The sequence below is a fragment of the Dendronephthya gigantea genome, unplaced genomic scaffold (assembly GCF_004324835.1).
Source record: "Dendronephthya gigantea isolate DGI-Jeju-01 unplaced genomic scaffold, DenGig_1.0 000110F, whole genome shotgun sequence".
NCBI lineage: Eukaryota > Metazoa > Cnidaria > Anthozoa > Malacalcyonacea > Nephtheidae > Dendronephthya > Dendronephthya gigantea.
Window position 1 is genome coordinate 407,530 of NW_021163120.1, and position 20,502 is coordinate 428,031.

At 37.8% G+C, this 20,502-nt stretch overlaps 1 protein-coding gene and 2 long non-coding RNA genes across 3 annotated transcripts; 1 reads left to right on the forward strand and 2 right to left on the reverse strand.

The window, feature by feature from the left end:
• Positions 1-1,221: 1,221 nt before the first annotated feature.
• LOC114535114 lies at positions 1,222-19,910 on the reverse strand. Its single transcript, XR_003688195.1, has 3 exons — positions 19,820-19,910; positions 19,643-19,732; positions 1,222-1,289 (listed from the first exon to the last, which is right to left on the reverse strand). It is a non-coding gene; the product is annotated as an uncharacterized LOC114535114 (long non-coding RNA).
• On the reverse strand, positions 2,815-4,181 carry LOC114535113. The gene is made up of 3 exons (XR_003688194.1): positions 4,054-4,181; positions 3,503-3,525; positions 2,815-2,896 (listed from the first exon to the last, which is right to left on the reverse strand). It is a non-coding gene; the product is annotated as an uncharacterized LOC114535113 (long non-coding RNA).
• Positions 10,583-18,413, forward strand: LOC114535112. The gene is made up of 4 exons (XM_028556493.1): positions 10,583-10,751; positions 14,198-14,566; positions 16,471-17,364; positions 17,660-18,413. The coding sequence occupies exons 2-4, from the start codon at positions 14,206-14,208 to the stop codon at positions 17,971-17,973; spliced, it is 1,569 nt and encodes a 522-aa protein (XP_028412294.1). The 5' UTR covers positions 10,583-10,751; positions 14,198-14,205; the 3' UTR covers positions 17,974-18,413.
• Positions 19,911-20,502: the final 592 nt, after the last annotated feature.

The following is a 20,502-nucleotide window of genomic DNA, read 5'->3' on the forward strand; positions in this document are numbered from 1 at the left end:
ATAGTAGCAACACTTTCTTTCGGCTCAAAAGTTACAGTTTTTATAAGCGATTCACGGATATGAGTTAACTCTTAATAACGTATTCATTTATGACTGGCGAGGCACCTGCGTGTACGCAGCGAATTTTAACTACCAATACGGCCGCGGTGAATCTCGTTTCCAGGACATTCCCGCCAAAGAAACCATAGTGACATCAATGAAACTATAGTCACCTTCATATTTCACGAGGTTCTATGTTATTTCTATTTTTGGCTTGCTCGAAAGAACGAAAGCAAAATACATGTTTTTGATGTCTTCTGCGAAAGAAAAACCGAATTTAGGCCCGATGAATATGAATCGAATTTGATTCAAATTGTACGCAGGTGCATTTGGAGTTTCTTTCGTTTTCTTTTGGCGACATCGACAGCTGCTTATATATTCATAGAACGGCAGATATCTCGTTGAAAGAATCTCAGTGTTTTATCAGTTTGCGGGGCGGCGTAACGAATCTATTCAGTAGTTCCCCATTTTCGGGGAAAGTTTCATCCGTTTTCAAATGTATTTCTGCTTGAGAAAACACACAAAAAAACGCTTTCTCACGGAAACGGCAATGTGCAAACGTTGCCGTGCGACTCTTTGATCAGTTGTCGTCAGTTACTGAACATGTATAGTCAGTTCGGAATTCAATTTATTTCTGGACCAGCAAATTCAATTCATTTCGAATCTGAAATAAAATAAATTCGTTGGCCGCGTACTAGGTTATAGACGTTTTTCCCATCGGAGCTATAGGTGAATAAATGTTGTACAGGATATATTTACATCAAAGAAACGTTCAATGAATCAATATTGAACTTCAGTAGTCTATATTATTACGTCGCCTACGCAGTAAGTCGCTCTCAAAGCTACTCACTTTCATTTACTTCTGAAAATATGACAGCCATATATCATTTGTGATATTTCAAATGATTACAATGCTGAATTTTCTTGCAATTCAAGTTAAACTTTCTTTATTTTGGCGGTGTTCTTTTCGAAATGCATTTTAATGATTTGCTTTATCGGGAAAGCAAACTAATGTGGTTGGTGACAGCGTGGTTAGCTGAAAAGATTACTTTCCATTCGGCGTTGAAGATACCATATATGGAAATTTCACTGAAATTCACAGCCCATTGCAGGACGTAACAACGTTGCTGATTGGTCGAGAACACGTGGGTGGCAGCGTGAGAAAATGAATAAACGTACCTACGCTTTTCTCGCCAGCAGAAGCCTCGGTGTTATTTCTTAATTTGTGTGTCATGCGAAGTTTCGTATCCCTAAAATGGAATTCAGGAAAACATCTTTAGTTCCGCAGCTCTCAAATTTAACGAGTTCATGATTTTTTTACTTCATAAAAACTATAATATCAGCCAATGGGATTTCAATTCAATTTGCCCAGTATGTCCGAGTGGAAACTCAGGAAAACCGGCAATATAGCAAGTTTATTACGCGTTATAACCAACTGCCGTTAGAAACTATGGGAAATATAATAAAGCTGTCGAAAAAGGTTTCAAAATATGACCAATATAAGAATGACACGAAATTTTTCGCATTCTTTTTTCATCAAGTTTACGAAAAACTTTGCCTCGTCGGCTTACAACACTTCGCAAGACGGCTTCTAGAAAGCTCGCCCGGAAGCTCGCATAAAGAGTTAAGGTAATGCCACACGAAACAACTTTCAATATCAACTCGCATCGCAACAATATTTTGAAAAAGGTTTATGCGTCGAATATGATACATATGAGATAGTTCACCTCCATTTAAGAAGTGCAACATCGCTTAACATTTTTGACAAAAATACACCTTTAATTAAAGTCACCGAAAGTCGTTTACCAAAGCGTTAAAGAACTTACATAAAACATATGCAAATATAGATATGAATCTATGGTACTGATATAAAGTTACAACAAATAGAATAACAAGTGTAATCAAAACAAATTTCATTAGTATTTATATATAAAGCACAGCTATACGACTGCTACAATATTGTCAATAAGATAGTATTTTTATTAATATATAGTAAATCTTTATTTAAAAGTTACACGCTATATTATAGCCCCCTCATCAAGTTATGAAAGCTGATTTTTACGAGGGTCGTCTACTAAATAATTACTTGAATCAATATAATATACTATAAATATTATTAACTCCCACTAACCCCATTAATCAGTATAATTATTCATATATACGTTATAGTACAATAAGCATAATAAATCATGTATTACAAAAGCTTCATTCATGCAGTTGCAAATTTTGAGCACGAATTCCTTCTTTAAATCGATTGTATGTAATTACGACACATATAAGAATGGGTCCTTTTTATATCTTATTATATATAATGTATAATAATTATTATATTATCAATTATATATAATTACGACGTATATAATAATTATATATAATTACGACATATCTAAGAATGGATCCTTCTTATATCTTATTATATATAATGTATAATAATTATTATATCATTAATTATATAAAATTACGACATATATAATGATTATATATAATTACACAGGTTGGTAGAAATTTTTATAGTTTAGTTCCATCTGAGAAAATAAAAAACCGGTCGCCTTAGGAATAGCCACCGTTTTCCTTTTCAATTTTGGATAGCAGGCCGCCAATTTTGACGTGCAGCTCTTTCCAAATTACGTGCATGTGATTCGTTCATTTTGAAGTCGGTTTGAAGCATTTCTTTAGTTAAACTCTTCAGCAATTTTCCATCCACCTGCTCTTGCTCAAAAAGCTCTCCATACTGGCCCAGGTTAAGGTAATTCAGGAACAACCTAACCTCTTTCACATTCAAGTCATCTGTTTTGCGATCCCATAGAAGCTGTCGCGGAGCATAGAGCGTCTCGTAGTATACCCTTGGCGAAACATCCTATAATGCAAACTGAATCTCATCAAGTAATTTCAACACAATTCAATGCAAAAGTTCTGGTGTAAATGTTTTTCACAAAGGGACGCTGTCACGCTGCTAAGAACATATTTTCATGGAATAATAACCTCAATTAACTGAATAAAATGTAGCAAGTGTGAGATTTTTGAATACCCTTTGTAGCCCTTTGAGACTTTGCAATATAATCAAGGCGGGTTTCCCCTGTTGAACACGCATATATTCATTGCTGGAACAAACTGCTGAAAGTATTGAAAAGCTTTGTGCTGTCTGCCTCTCGTTCCACTGCTCCAGGCAATTCGATGAGAAGGAAATTAGCGATCGCTTAAACATGCAAAACATGCCTGAATTCACCATGCATGTTCACAGTAGCAAATAAAAGTTGAAATATGCTGTCGAAAGAACCTTGTACTATCATTCTCTTATACATTCTCATCCGGTGAACGGATTAAAGTTCTATTCGGGAGTATGTTTTATACTTCATTTAATGAAAATGTCTACTGCATGAAGGCGTATGTTTATACCTCTATATCGACTAGAGGTAATTTTGCATACCCGAATAAACCCGAATATACCCGAATTAATACGTACCTCTTCCTGTCCAGTTTCGCTATCTGGTAAAGAAGGAAAATACCTAAGTTAATGAAAAGCTTCCAAACACAATCCCCTTCCTTATAGACCCCATACCCCCAGGGTGACGCTATATACATATCAGCCGAATTTACATCTCCCCTCCCCCCCCCCAGGGTGACCCTATTTACATATCAGCGAGTTCAAACACTTCCCTTTTAACTGTTACAAAATGAACATGCATGAATTCACCTCTACCACTGTGACTCGAAGGGTACATATAGGGCTTCCCTGGTACTCGAGGTGACATAAACAGCGTTTTAAGCCCTGTGCACACTACGTACAATTTTTGGTACGATACCTAAAAAATGGTACCAGTCAAATTTTACCCGTACCAATTTTATCCGTTTACATTATATTCAATTTCAATTTTGGCACGGATGATAATGAGAATGATGAAATTCGGACAACCTAAATAGATGGTCCAAAATTTCATCCGTACCAAAACCGTAGTATAAATGAGGCTATAGATGCAAGTGGGTGACTTACTACAAGTGCAAACCAGAACAAACCTGAGATAGTGTTTTTTTTCCTTCTAAATATTCGGCTGAACAATCGGCCAACTCTTTGTTTCAAACCGCCAGTGCTTTTCGGTGGAGTTGCTGGACGTTCCTTAGGCATTGCTTTTGAGCTTGCCTGATCTTCAGAACCACCGCTACCATCGTCTGCGGCAGGTGTGACAAAAAACGTCGACGAATATGGAATGGACGACACGCCTGTCGTTTCCACATCGTCGTATATCTAATAAACGAAACAGACCCGTTTTACTCTTGCAAACTAAGTTGTTGTAGAAAAGCCTGGCTTGCGATGTTGATTTGTTAACTAGTGAAAAACATGCGAATAAATTGTTAGAGCCACGTTGGTTTTTCAAAGGTACAATGAAAACGTTCTGGGAAAGGCGTTTAGCTTAAACGACGGATAAGCCAAAATTTAAAAATACTCTCATACATCTTGTAAATCCCTGAACCTGCAACTCATGCATTAAATATGTACTTCCATTGACAATTAAGCTCTTTACATCGAAATAGTTCAGTTCATTTGCGGAATAATAAGACTGAAAATTTTGTTTTCCATTTTGAACTTATCCGCCGTTTAAGCTAAATGCCTTTCGAACAACCGGCCCCGGCTATATTGACAAAGGCAGTGAGAATTTCACATTTAAACTAGAATTAAGTTTGAATTTGTTACACAAGCATTTAATTCTTGTAAAAATAAATTGCGTATTCCATACTATCCTTTTTAAATACACTATTTACTCTCATTTGGAAAATTTGTACTTCGTTTTTTTGTCGTAAAGCTACTGAAGTGTTTACTTTCCATTTTATTCGTGCGTGTCGTGAAATGTCATGGTGACTGATGTGATAAAGTATTTCTATGCGTGGGAAAAAATAAAGACAAAAATACATCTAGACTATTTCTCATCGGTGAAAATGACTTCTTCACGACATTTATAATTAAATGGAAACCAGGCATTTGCAACAAATTATATAACGAATTTTAACTCAGGGCTATGGTGGCTATATAAGTTATATAAGTTATATACGCTAATATATAATAAAACGTACCTCGTCAGAACTTTCAATCTTTTCTTCAACTCTTTTCAAGTTCATCTCTTTGTTAACATTCTCCCGTAAATTACTATACCGGGGATGATTTTCACTTGCTTGCTCTTCAAAACCACTGCTACCATCGTCTGCGGCAGGTTTGACAAAAAACGTCGTTGCGTATGGAATGGACGACACGCCTTCCGTTTCCACATCGTCGTATATCTAATAAACGAAACAGATCCGTTTTACTCTTGCAAACTTTATCTGATCCTAACCATTCAGCAATAAATAAACTGAATTGTTAAACAGTGAAAAACACGCCTATATTGGTCAAGCCAAAATGGTTTTTCTAAGGAAAATTTATGCAATACTAGACCACATAAATTCAGCTATATATTAGTGAAGATGACAAAGGCAGTGAGAATTTCTATGCGATGTAAAAAACTTGCATTTAAACTAGAATTAAGTTGGAATTTGTTACATGCACAAGCATTTAAATTTCAAAAAACATAAATTGCATATTCCATACTAGCTTTTCAATACACTGTTTACTGTCATTTGGGAAATTTGTACGACAAAAAAGCTAGTGAAGTGTTTACTTTAGCTTAGCTGGTCTGGTTTCCGTTTCATGAACATGTCAAGGTGGCCGATGTGATAGAATAATTATTTCAATTTGTGTACAGAAATAGACATAATTATATCCGGACTATTTCTCACCGGCGAAAACTGATGACTTGCATGTGCATGATGATTACGAATGAATGGAAACAAGGCTTTTGCAACAAACTATAACTGTAATAATTTTCTTGTATGATTGCATGGCGACTTTAGTAATTATAATAACTTGTAGGTACACCACGTAAGTATTAAATACTGCAAAGCTTTCGGTCCGTTAACCCGGACCTTCATCAGTGCAATTACTTGAATACACGTTTGCGCGTCACTTAAATATCATGTTAGTCGTGATTAGTTTGCTCGCGCTATTAATTAAACGGTTTCATTTAATTAAGTTCTAATTAATGCGCGCGCCCTAGACAAGTATTTGACTAAGAGACACCGAAAAGAGCACGCCACGTACTATTAAGTGGCTTTCCCTCTTGGACGATAGTTTGATGTTTATAAATTTCAATAGATTCTCTCATTTTACGAGAGACAGTAAACTTATCGTTTGCTAAAATGGTAGCATCGTTCCATTTAATGCGATGATCATAAGTCCATGCATGGTGAGCTACTGCAGACTTATCCAGTTTACCTTTCTCGCAGTTCGTCTTATGTTCTTTAAGACGTATTGAGAGATTTCTACCGGTCTCTCCAATGTAAACCAAACCACATTCACATGGAATGCGGTACACACCAGGTTTCTGTTGTTCATCGACGCCATCCTTGTGTGTGTAAAGAGCGCGAAACAATTTGTTATTGCTAGAATGGTAAACTTGTATTCCAACTTCTTTTAAAATCCTAACGATTTTATATGAAGCTGGGCCAATATATGGTAAACAGACAGAGGATAGATATTCCGTGTCTTGCCTCTGTCTTTGCTGTTCATTCATAGCATGTTCTATGAATTTCTTAGGATAACCATTCATGTGCAGAACATCCTTCAAATGCTTTAACTCTGAGTCAATGCTATTTGAATCACAAATTGTTTTGGCACGGTTGATTAATGTTTTGCATACTGATCTTTTAATGCTAGGATGGTGAAATGAACTATAATTCAGATATCTGTCAGTGTGTGTTGGTTTTCTATAAACTTTATTGGCGGGAGAAATACTACGAGCAAACTCATGGTGCTCCTATGGGTAGTCCCTTATCACCAGTTATGGCTAATTTATTCATGGAAGAATTTGAAAAGAAAGCTATAGCTACAGCATGTTTAAAACCTGGTTTCTGGTTTAGATATGTAGATGACACATTAAGTAGTTGGTCGCATGGTTTAGAAAATTTGAATAAATTTTTAGATCACATTAATAGTATACACCCTTCAATTAAATTCACATTAGAAATTACAGAAAGATAACTCTATATCTTTCTTAGATATCTTATTTGATGTAAAAGAGAACGGGACTTTGGGCCATAAAGTTTATAGAAAACCAACACACACTGACAGATATCTGAATTATAGTTCATTTCACCATCCTAGCATTAAAAGATCAGTATGCAAAACATTAATCAACCGTGCCAAAACAATTTGTGATTCAAATAGCATTGACTCAGAGTTAAAGCATTTGAAGGATGTTCTGCACATGAATGGTTATCCTAAGAAATTCATAGAACATGCTATGAATGAACAGCAAAGACAGAGGCAAGACACGGAATATCTATCCTCTGTCTGTTTACCATATATTGGCCCAGCTTCATATAAAATCGTTAGGATTTTAAAAGAAGTTGGAATACAAGTTTACCATTCTAGCAATAACAAATTGTTTCGCGCTCTTTACACACACAAGGATGGCGTCGATGAACAACAGAAACCTGGTGTGTACCGCATTCCATGTGAATGTGGTTTGGTTTACATTGGAGAGACCGGTAGAAATCTCTCAATACGTCTTAAAGAACATAAGACGAACTGCGAGAAAGGTAAACTGGATAAGTCTGCAGTAGCTCACCATGCATGGACTTATGATCATCGCATTAAATGGAACGATGCTACCATTTTAGCAAACGATAAGTTTACTGTCTCTCGTAAAATGAGAGAATCTATTGAAATTTATAAACATCAAACTATCGTCCAAGAGGGAAAGCCACTTAATAGTACGTGGCGTGCTCTTTTCGGTGTCTCTTAGTCAAATACTTGTCTAGGGCGCGCGCATTAATTAGAACTTAATTAAATGAAACCGTTTAATTAATAGCGCGAGCAAACTAATCACGACTAACATGATATTTAAGTGACGCGCAAACGTGTATTCAAGTAATTGCACTGATGAAGGTCCGGGTTAACGGACCGAAAGCTTTGCAGTATTTAATACTTACGTGGTGTACCTACAAGTTATTATAATTAAAAACTATAACTGTATAGAAACACGGGAATTTTCCCACCGAACTTGACAAGCGAAGCGATGTAATGAGAATTTGTAATTGAATCGAATTATAATATTTGTATAAAATCTTTTTATTGCGTTATATTATAAAAGAAATAGAAACGATTTTTTCCTATGTTCCTACACAGTTATAGAAACACTAGTGGGAGTTTGGGAGAACTCGAAATAACGTGGAAAACTCGCCCTACGGACTTGTTTTCCCACTGATTATTTCTCGTTCTCCCAAACTCCCACGCGTGTTTCAATAACTGTATAGAAACACGGAAAATGTTTTCGGAAAGCTAATATAATGAAACTAACCCCGTCGTAACTTTCAATCTTTTCTTCAACTTTTTTCAAGTTCACCTCCCTGTTAATCTTTTCCCGCAAATGACGATACTCGGGATGGTTTTCATTCGGCAATGCTTGTCGTGGGGCTAACACTGTCACCTCAAGCGTGCTGGGTAACGTTAAAATCGACTTGAACTCAACGTTATATGGTGTTGCGATGACCGTCAGCTTCGTGACAATCTTCTTTACTCGTATCCAACCGCTTGGAAGATACGCAGACGAGCTATGCGGCGCTGTAAACTGTACTGTGAATGGAGGTGAAATTTCTTTAGCACGTATTTCAGCTACGAAAACAGCCTTGTATTCTTCTGTAACGATGAGTTTGTTCAAATGAGCCAATTCAAAAGTGACTTCGCAGCCTTGATTGTCAATGCATATCAGCTGCATTGTATCCTTGTTAAAATACAAGGCTTCCAGTTTTTCATCTGATCCGTCGGCTAGATTTGTTTTGCTCTTCGGAAAGCGGACGTGCTTGTATTTTCTAGGAAAGATTGCACACGCTTCCTCAGGAGTATTGCAGTCTTCTAAACGCTTGTCAACAAAAACATGGACTTTGTTGCGGGAGTTGAAGGGGATGTATATCTCTTCCCCTGAATCGGTGACTCCCAGGTAACATTCGGTCTTTTTCAGAGCGTGAAGATTGAGCACTTGCCCTTTACTGAGAGTCGTTTCCTCACTGGATCCATACACTCCTTCGGCAATCTGTTTAATTAAATCAAAGTTGAAGTTCTCAGCAAAAAACATGGCTATTTTTTAGTTGGACGAAAACACATATAGACGTTTGTCGAAATATGAACCAATATCTTGCATAAACGTTAGTGATAGATAACGATAATAAGTGCATGTACTCCTTTCTAGTCTCCAAACTTAGAATTTTTTAACTGTGTATGCTCATGGACCTCTTAATCTGTCATTATAACAGTATGCAAAAATGCACTTCTACATCTTACCTTGTTTAAGCCTATTTCATTCCGTATGTAACTTTACTCTAATGCATGTCAGGGTGTTTTCGCTTATCAAATGCAAGACTATTTTACTACTATAGGAAGTGTGGTAAGTTTACGGTAGTACGTGCATACCATGATCATGATCTATAAGATTGCTGCATGGCAATCTAATATAGCCTATCAAGTATTTTAATTTCTTTTCGCATTTTTCAATCTCATGTGTAATTATACGTCACGATTCTCCGTGCTTCAGTTTAACTTAAGCACTGACAAATGCGAGTCAGATATAAGACGTTTTTAAGACGGGTAATATTACTAATATATATAAATAATGCGTTAAGAATATCCCACTGGCCATGCACTGACATTGTTCACTCGTATTTTCCATGCTTTAACTTTTGGAAACCCAACTAGTCTATTTTATACGTTGTATATTCTTCCATACTGCACTTGTGAATTCTGATTAATCATCACCAGTAAATGATGATGAATGTGATGTAAAGTAATCACAAGCACTATAATCCCCAATCATGGCAGTGCCTAACAACTGGCGTTAACAAAATTAAGCCATTTATACGATATGATAGAATCCAACTCGTTTTCTCTTGTGTTCTACACGGAAATCAGTCTAGATTACGCCCAAATCATAACGGGGCATGACGGGCCCTAACAACACCAAATTTTGCAGTGCTTGCTCTGACAAGCCAGTTTCAATTTCCGCAAAGCGCTAAACAAACTACGTCGCTCGATCCTATTGCATGCTCGAAGATCGTGAATATCTGAAGAACATTAATACCTCATATAGTTAGACCAAACTTTGATAACCTGAAGTCTATATTAGGGAGCTTTTGCAGTGACTACGAGCACGAATACGACTACGAAATTATGGCGTCATTTTCGCGCGTTGTTTGCTTACGCCATCAGCCAGAACTCGTAGTCGCCGAGCTTTTGAGTACGAAGTTTGTTGTTAAATTTCGTACTCGAAAGCCCAACAACTACGAGTTTCGTCAGATGGCGTAAGCGGCAAACAACGCGGGAAAAAAGTGACGAATCTCGTACTCGTAGTCACTGCTAAAGCGTGTAGAATACGTGGTATAACAGTTGCCTTATATAGACAGAAACACTTATCGACGTTTCTATGCAGTAAAGGTCTTTGTCTGAAGAGCTAGTTATTAGTTCAAACTCTTGTTGCAGCACATTTAATGCGAAGTTGTTCGTGAAATTATTTAGCAAGCTATAGCACGAGTCCTAGCATTTGCTCAAAGCAACAAAATTGTAAAGGAAAGGCTATTAACTACTTTTATTGACATTGACTGAATGGGGATAACATTTACCTGCACAATTTGAGGTAAGTCAAACCGTTCCAAAAACGAATCCAAATCTTGTTCTTCTTTATCCCAAGCCAACTCCATAAAGTCCGTCAACTATACTGTTTAAAACAACTCCGGCGCTTCAAAATCAACAGTCTCTAGGCTTGACCACTGTCTTTGAAAATCTTCAAACTCCTCTTCCAAACGAAATAAGTGCTGCGAACTTCCGCGTATTTCATAATATTTACATTCTGGATTAAGACAACCCGCGAAGACATTGTCTCCGCAGTGCTATCATATTGCATACCAAAAATTCCATCAAAAAGCCGCTCCGTGGAGCGACCTCTGCCGTATAAAACGTAAGTCCTTACTGTATTAAGGCATCTTGGACAAAACAAATGACAAGCTTAAGGCGATCGGGGACAGTATTTTTTTCCGTAGAAATGGGCGACTCTCGATTTACGGTGTTATATAACTGACACAATAATTATTCTTGCCAAATGGCTGTCCATCGATCATTTATGATTCACTGTTTAATGCAAAAAGGAATTCTCGGAGATTTGGGTAAGAAGCAGCCTGGGCCGTCTTCATGTTTTTAACTCAAGAGGATCAAGAAGTGATTCGCTGTTATTCGCTATTATATTTATAGCGCGTTAAGTCGTTATTTCATGGACGATTTGATGTGAAATTTTTGCATAAACGAATTATCATATAACGTGAAAAAAATTTAAACGAATGTGGGTTGACGTGGGAAAAAACAAACACCGCAGAAATTGGTGTTTATGAAGTTTCAACCCGAAACCCTAATCACTGGTCCACGATTGTGCATCTCTGTATCGCTATCAAAGAGAAAACTATTGAATAACTTTAAAAAGTTCAATTTTTCTTCCGCATACGCATTCTGCAATCTTTTGACAGCTCATCATACACAACTGATAGCTGTGAAATGGCCATTTTGAGGCTTAAAGTATACTCCAGGTTATCATTCAGACGATTCGTTCTTGCCGTGTGCAAGCTTTTGTGCAAGACATATTTTGTACAATTAAGGCCATCCAAACACGGAAACCATGAATTAATTGTTTTATAAAATAACAACGACAAGGCTTGAATTCAAATTTAAATTCTTTAAAACTTTAAATTTCCGTGTTTGGATCAGGCCTCGACCAATCAGAACACGCGTTATATACTTGTTATTTTATAATTATAAATCCTTCTTTTCACAACAAAGTTTAAGCGGTTTTACGAGTTTCCGCGGTGACGAAAAAACTGGGCTTCAAAAAACTCATGCCGCCAGTTTGCATTGTGGTATAATACTGGTATCAACCAATCCTTTTTAGCCACGAACGTTTTAGATTTTTACTGTGAGTTATAATGAAGCTGGTGATCTCAGAGGACTTTGTCAAGTTTGTCAAAAAATTTCAGTTCTTCGCTCAGCGATCGTTAACCGTCGTAAAACAACGGAACTAAGAACTATAGTTTTATCTGACTGGGAATTCCGAGAAATTTTAAAAATGTCTCAAATTCAATTCATTTCAAGATTCTGAAATCAATGAATTAAAACTTGGTATTTCCATAAACCAGAGTAAATAAAAAATTCAGTTCTTCGCTCAAAACAACTATAGTTTCATCGGACTGGGAATTCCGAGAAATGTCAAAAATGTCTCAAATGTTTCAAATTCAATTCATTTCAAGATTTGAAATGAAATGAGTTAAAACTTGGTAACTCAATAAACCAGAGTAATTATTTGATTTTATTCCTACCAGGCGCTGTTTTTTTTCCAAGCGAGAGAATGATAAATTTGTCATGTGCTGTATTTAACACACAATACCAGCGAGACCATGCAGGCAAGGTTTAAACGGCAAATGATAGCACTATAAAATCAAAGGATATTTGCATCATGAAGTCCAACACTGGCAATATTAGCGCTACGCAAATAATTGAAGGAAATAATTGAATTTTAAGAATGCTTGTTTTGAAACTCAAAAACATGCCTGGACGCGTTGAGCCCACGTCGGAGAAGTAAAATTGCGACATAATGCAAGTGATTGTCCAGTCAGTCTAGCGACAATACAGCAAGTTACGTTGTTACGATTAAACTTTAGTTGGAAACTCGGAAACAATAAAGCCGTTGGAAAAGCTTTTAAAATATGACCAATATCAAAATGTCACGGGAATGTTCCGCGTTTCTAAGATGAGATTCCGGAAAAACCTCGCCAGGTCGCCTTGCAATACTTTGCAAGACTGCTTCGACACACAGTTCGTCCCGAAACCCCAATGCACAGTTATGCTACGATGTCAACAAAGATTCCCCCTACGTTCGCCTCGACTGAGCAATTCCTCAAAAGAAACCGTCATCTGAATATTCAAGAACGTGTTATTACACTCAAAAACCTGATGCCAAACAGTTCCACATATATACTCAAAAATTAAAAAAAATTTTTCAAGAATCCCATCGATTTTTAAAGTTTAAATAACTCATGTTCGCTTCGTTCTCAGTCGAAAATGCACATGGTTGGGAAAGATAATGAACTATTCGAGTAAGGAAATTGACAACTCTATCACAGAGTTGATATGGTTGTATGACTGAACTGAGCCGGATATAGCGCTATTTGCCGGATAGGGATTTTTTCAACCGTTCTAAAAATGCTTGAAGAGCAATAAAATTTAAGCTTTGGAACCAACAATTGTTAAAGAGGATCCTCAATAATAAATAAATACTAAGATTTATACGCAACAACCCAACAACGGATTCACACAAACAGCTTCTGATGCATGTTGAAACGTTTGTGTAAGGAAATGCAAAAATACTCCTGTCTAGCATTTCTGAATATTAAACTTTTAAGGCTGGGGATTTTACGCTAAAGTGTCTATTGCTAAAGTGTCTATCGCTAAAGTCTCTATTTTTAATTATACCGTAAAAAACAATACCTCACTCACCGTGAATTGTTGCGATTTTAGCCAACATTTCAAGCCATATTTTTTATAAACTTTGCTGTTTTGCAACGGCACAAAAGGCGTAGCTTTGGCGTGTTAAAATTGTCACGGCGAATTCGATATTGTTGTTGCGGTTCATAGAAAATCTAAAGGCATATATTTCTTCAAATATAGATGCCATTTTTGGCATTGAGGTGTATAGGCTCAAACATCATTCTATAGGTATAGGTAGGTTGATTAAGCAAGTAAATATAATTAAAAATCGCTCGGTTGAAAATGCCAAATTTGTCCGACTGATTTTGCGTTCACCTGCGTCGACCTTGCAGACTTTCGCTTAGCACATAGCTGCTTATTTCGTATATAAACAGAACTTTAAAACGGTTCAAGAGCTTTCCTCGCGCATAAGGAAAATCGAAAGAAACATAATCTACTTCACACCGGAACTGTAGTATAGGTAAACAATGATTCAGCGAGGATTAGGTTACAAATTTTCAAATCCAAAGGGCGTAACGTTGTGTGGTTTGAATAATTCACAATTTGACATTCCAGCGCAAGTTATGTCGACGAACGACTCAAACGAGACGAGGGATTTCGAGTTTCACAAACTAGAGTGGAGCACAACATCGTTTAAAGTCTCAGACTTTCTACGGAAATTCACACTACCGCAAGTTGTTAAAGTAATCGAAGGCTATTATGGCGACGATGAGGATTCGAGTCTTGGCGCCGATCAAATACTCTCCCTGCATTGTATCAAATCCACGGATAAAGTAGTCGGGCGAGATTATCGCGGCAAAGAAGTGAATATCCCTTTGCAATGCCAGAACAAAGTCGAAGTTCGGCCATCTAACTTGAAAGATGTTTATGAAAGCGTCGAAGAGCTCAACTCAGCATTTCCTCGTTTTGTGCGCATATCACAAGGTATTGATTAATATATTTTACATAGAAAGTTACGAGGTGCATTAAGTATGAAACATCTGCGGACTCCTTGAATGAATGTGTGTATATGTATGTAGAAAAAATTGAAATACGACATCAATTACCTACTTTACATATAGGCTCTGTCGTGGGCAGTATTAATCATAAGTGGACAGTAAAACCATTTAATTGCACAGACAATACACGTGACATGAGTTTTAGCGCGGTTTTATTTACATACAAGAGATGTGCAAATTACGATTGTCAAACGGTTGCCAAAACGCGCTCTTGATAATTTCCTGATGTATCACAAATTCATGACACAATATTTCTTACAAGTGAATTAACCAGCAGTAATAAATCTATGGCATCCAACTACCTATATCAGATATCCAGCCAAGACGACCGGAAAGCACGACAAGAAATATAACCAATGAAAGGAAATTATCAAAAAATATCACATCATAATTTTCGTTTATATAGACCTTATGCATGCATGCATAATGACTTCTCAAGCCGTGACGCCTGCAGGGAATTCTGGTTTTAGTAGTCACTGCGAAAAATTCAAACTTCAAAATTTCCCGCCGTGATTACTGAGACCAGAATTCTCTGCAGGCGCTTGACTTGATTGCAGGAATTCATGGCTTGTTATGTCGTTATGCATAAGGTCTATTAATTAAAGAAATTCGGCGATTCTTTTGCGATTTTGTAAGGATGGATTTTCTTCCTTCGATAGCTTCGACTTTCACCCCAAGCATTTTTAATTGTTCGTTCGTTTGCATCCGTGGAAAGAAGAAAATCGCGATTAAAACCGCGGATGATATATTTGCATATGAAAACCTGCCGAAGACAGGTTTTAGCCTTTGAAAATAACGGTGAAATCACGGGGGAATAACTGGTTAGGAATCTTCACGTGCCTTATGTAAAACATGCGTCATCAACACTTCATTTTAATATCAAGTTTCACCTGAATTACACGATTCAATCACGTGTCTTGAAGATACCCCTGTATGACCCTCAAAGTACATCTACATATTGCTTGAAATCGTTGGTTTGGTTTAGTGTACGTAGACCAAAATATAGTGTATAACTGAATAGCGTGCTGTTTGGCGTTTTTTGTATAATCACATACGAGAATTTTCTTAACTTGTCTGCCGTTAAAAAGTGTAAAAAAATAAAAAAAATAAAAGAGATCATGCTCGATGGCTATGCTACGTCATTGGCTGTCGTTATTCTAATGTATCTGTCAATCACTCTAAGAGTTAGTTCTATTAAGGGTAAGTTATTTCAGCTCTTCTATGAGTGAGAGGTATGAACAATCAGATTCGTGTATTGTGAAGTGAACTACGAGGTTTAACTACGTCAAAAGTCGATGCGGATTTCATACAACTCTAGCAGCGCTGATGTAAAACAGTTTGGCAAAAAATTTCGTGGTGCAAATAGCGCACGTTTTTGACCTAAGGTCAACTTTAAAACAGGAAATTAGTACACCCATCCTGCCCCTAATGCGGCTTAACTTGCAGGTCAAGAATAAGGAATGACAGAGTTTTTTATCAGTAATGTCTTCCGAGAAAAATAGTTATAAACACACTTCCCGAACATGCTTTAGTGCACGGCGAAACAATAGCTTGGAAACGAGGCACGCGATGAAATCTATTGTTTATGGGATGCTTTTCATTGCCCGAGAACAAATTCAGGAAGTTTTTATACCACAGAGAAAATCATGTCTATTGTGAGCGCTATGTGCACTAACCAATCCCGGGCAAGTTATATCAAGTCTGGCCCTATCAGCCACTGATCTCTCAATACACTGAATATGCAACTATACCCCATTACTACGAAAATCAGATGATTCAAAATTGATGAAATCTCAGAGGATAAGCAAAATGTTTGTTGTGTTTTTCAAGGATATTACAGCGCGACAACAGATGAGGAAATTCTGAACGTCGGCGATAAATTGCAATTGAAAAGTTTCGATAAGAAAGAAGAGAAATTGATCTGCGTCAACCAAAATGGTCAGACTATCGAATTGCCGAAAGATTGTGTGGCGGGCTTTCAACCTCTGACGGATGGAAAGGAGTACTTTCTCGCCGAGATCCCAACGCAGTTCCCGATGCCCTTGTATGTTCAGTTCGTCGATCCGCCACTCGTGGGCAAACAGAATCGTTCGGCCGATTCGTTTTTCAACTCGTCGTTAGGCGCGATCTATCTGGAAAATTCTTACACCGAAGACATTATTATCGCGTCCACTATCAGCCAAGATGGACGCCGAACTGTGGTGACCTTTCCTCGTGAGATCGACATCAGATTGGCCGTTTGCGAGGGAATGTTGCAAAACACTGTGGCCTACGCGAAGATTTGCCAGGCATTGAACCGCGGGATGGATTTAAACCACCTGATCCTCATCGACACCGTAAGCGCTTTTCGACCAAGGAATTCTGTACGTGAATATCCTTACAGAGAACTGATCGATCCATCGATGTTCGCAAATGTCCCGGAGACGGGTTTGGAAACATTTGAAGGCCTTCACACGTACTCGGAAGTTAAAAAGCCCGTAGAGAGCAATCCCGTACCGACGGACAAAGAGCTCAAACCTGATACGCATGCTCCAGACGCAAGCGACGACAAAGCGGTTGGCACCAATGGAGCGGTCGTGAGCGAAGGGCCTGAGGCGAGCAAGTCGCATGACTACGAGAATGAAGACTGGGTACAAGAGAAGGTGAGGTGCCAATCAAAAGGGAGGATGACACCCCCGATGAAGCCACAGAGATTGGTGAACAACATCAAAAAAGATGGTGAAGGTAGGTTTCTTAATGCTTGGAAAACTTGTTTTTAACTGTGGGCTTTTCCATGGGGATAAGCCGACAGAGAATTGTATTACTTTTTTTTAATACGTGAGGGCATATAAACATGGTTTTCTTCTTTTGATGGATGCGAACGAGTGAATTAGTTACGTATGTTCAAATAAGAGCTCATATACCTCAGAGCATTTGTAACTGCCCACTCGTTCACATCTATCAAAAGAAGGAATCTGAAAATCGCAGCAAAAATCTCATGTATAAACAGCTGTTTAATCATCTTTTTTAAAACAATCAGAAATCAAGACCGACAGCAGCAGTCTTTCCTCTCAGAGCGACGATAGCGAAATTGCGAAAATCGAGGTGTCCGGAGTGGACAGCGGTACTGCTTCAAAACGTGTCGACATCTCGCAGCACTCTGTGAAACAAGTGTGCGAGATTTTGAAAGAATTGGGTATGGACAGATATATTGTTAAGTTTGAGTCAGAGAAGATTGACGGTGAGATGCTGATGTGTCTGGACAATGACATTCTGATGGCTGATTTTGGAATGAACAAGTTGCACTGCATGAAACTGAAGAAATATCTGGAAGGATGGAGACCCAGGGTTTAGTGAACAATGGCAAAATAGATCATGTTTTTGTCGCAGAGAATAGATTTAGGTGAAGTGAAAATTAATTTATAGAAACAGTTGAACCCTTTGAGGGTACATCAAATATTGATTATAGGACCTTATCTCTGGCCATAGCCAGGCCACAGCCAGGGTAGAGTTAACACATAATGAATGCCCAGGTCAAAACTGTACTTTTTACACTATGTATGACCCTCGTCTGGGTGCTTAAGTGCGTTCAAATTATAAAAAACTATGCTGAAGCCTGGCCTATGCTGGGCACAGACTTTTGTGGTATATTAAACATGTCTTCAAAGGCCACCTTCTCAATGTGGCCAACTCTATGATAAAGTTATAAAAGTCTCATTACATGAATACCTAACTGATTTAATAATACAATGGATTGAGCAACTATTGTCGAAACCAAAATTAATGAATTGGAATGCCCATTGATGTATTTATGCAACGGGTAACTTGTCTTTTAATGGTTAGAGTTTCAGTTTGCATCAGGTTCTATCTGTTTCATCTTAGGGGCAACCCTCTAATATGGCTACCTCTCCAATAGGGTGACCTCTCTAATAGGGACATCCCCCCAATATGGACACCTCTCAAAAATAGCAACATTTCCCCAATGGGGACAACTCCCTAATAGAGTAATCTCCCCAATGGAGACACCTCTTAAATAGGAACATCTCCCCAATAGGAACATCTCCCCAAGAGGGTAACTGCCCCAATTGGGACATCTCCCCAATATGGACACCTCTCAAATAGGGATATCTTCCCAAAGGGGACACCTCTTCAATACAAGCGACACCTCTGAAATAGGGACACCTCCCTAATAGGGACATCTCCCCAATATGGACACCTCTCAAATAGGGATATCTCCCCAAAGGGGACACCTCTTCAATACAGGCAACACCTCCCTAATAGGGACACCTCCCTAATAGGGACATCTCCCCAATACGGACACCTCTTAAATAGGGACATCTCCCCTGTGGGGACACCTCTCCAATACAGACACCTCTCAAATAGAGACATCCCCCCAATACCGACACCTCTCAAATAGGGACATCTCCCCAATGGGGACACATCTCAAGTACAGGCGACACCTCTTCAATACAGTCGTCACCTCTCAAATAACATGAACCGCAAATTTCAAAATTGCATGTTTCAATTTTTCTGCACAAATGCAGAATATAAAAACTTCACAAGATGTTTATTGGAAATTTTGGTGCCAATAAATGGTCACAAGGGGCCATTCATCTGGCCAAAGGTGCAGTGCAAGGGTGAAAATTGCAACCCTGACCCACTCAATAAAAGCTAATGGTCGAAGAAACATTTATTACAAGCTGAATACTTTATAAAAGATCAAAATTATGTTTTCTCATGACTTAATATTTCATTGTAAAAAGGCAGAGAAAAATTTGATCAATTGTCGAGATGAACCATTTTCAAAGGTCCAAAATGAATGTGAACACATTTTAAAATCTAAATATTTCGAATGAAATGTGCATCTTCCCTTGAATTTTTGGCACCCCTTGAGGAAAATACGAAAACCCGTCCATGCTTTGCACAAATTTGCTAAGATCAACAACCCGTCCCTACTTTTAAGTGTATTATAACTCAGGCTATTTGATAAGAAACTGCAAACAAGTTAAAACTGCGAATTTACCTTTGGAGCAGCGATGAACATGTTTGAATCTCGTACAAGCATTTCTTTTCGAACAATCTCACGACATTATTTCGTAACATCCAGGACATTCTAAGGTCGGAAAATAAACACGATTTTAGTCTGTTATTTGTAAAATAAGCGACGTGAAACTTCAAGTAGTTAAAGTTTAAAACTCACCTAAGCCATTGCATCGGCTGATGTAAACCCAGATGGCCATTTCGCACAAGAAATTCAACTTTTCAATCACAAAAATTCTCAGTTCCACAACTTTGCAACAAGCCATCTTCTGCTTCCACGAGTTCGCGGTGTCAAAGGTGAGATAGATCACGTGTCAGTCAGGATCATCTGTGATTGGTTGCACTTAATGCGCAAAACATGCAAATTAGCAGACAGCATAGTCATCTCTTTAATTTAATAATAGGTTTATCCGTTGTTTTTTAGAAAAAATCTGTCAACAAACGATATTTTGATGATTGGATATGATAAACCGTTTATTGTGTGGTTTTTGGGTTTCCGTGTTTGAATGAAAGATATCCTGTACGAGAACTTATGGCTCGGTTTTACACGATCAAACCGTAGGTATTCTTTTGGGGAATTAAAACAATGATACACCTGCGCTATTAAAACCTGATAAAACTTATAACTTTTCAAGAATTTACCTAAACATAATTTCAACCGTGATCACAAAACGTAAACAAGACTATGTGTTAGTAGATAACCGCATAACTTAGCTGTTAGTAACTGCAAAAGGTTCGTAAAACAATCTCATTTTATATATCTTATATCTTATCGTAAAAGCATGATCTAATTTGAATGTGGTTTGAGGTCAGGGATGCATTTTCTCACCATGAAACGGAAAT

What these genes read in the sequence shown, in the direction of transcription:
- LOC114535112 (XM_028556493.1), top strand. Translation starts at nt 14,206, where the DNA reads ATGTCGACGAACGACTCAAACGAGACGAGGGATTTCGAGTTTCACAAA. An exon ending in TTTTGTGCGCATATCACAAG is followed by an intron (nt 14,567 to 16,470) that starts GTATTGATTAAT and finishes GTGTTTTTCAAG; the next exon opens with GATATTACAGCGCGACAACA. An exon ending in CATCAAAAAAGATGGTGAAG is followed by an intron (nt 17,365 to 17,659) that starts GTAGGTTTCTTA and finishes TAAAACAATCAG; the next exon opens with AAATCAAGACCGACAGCAGC.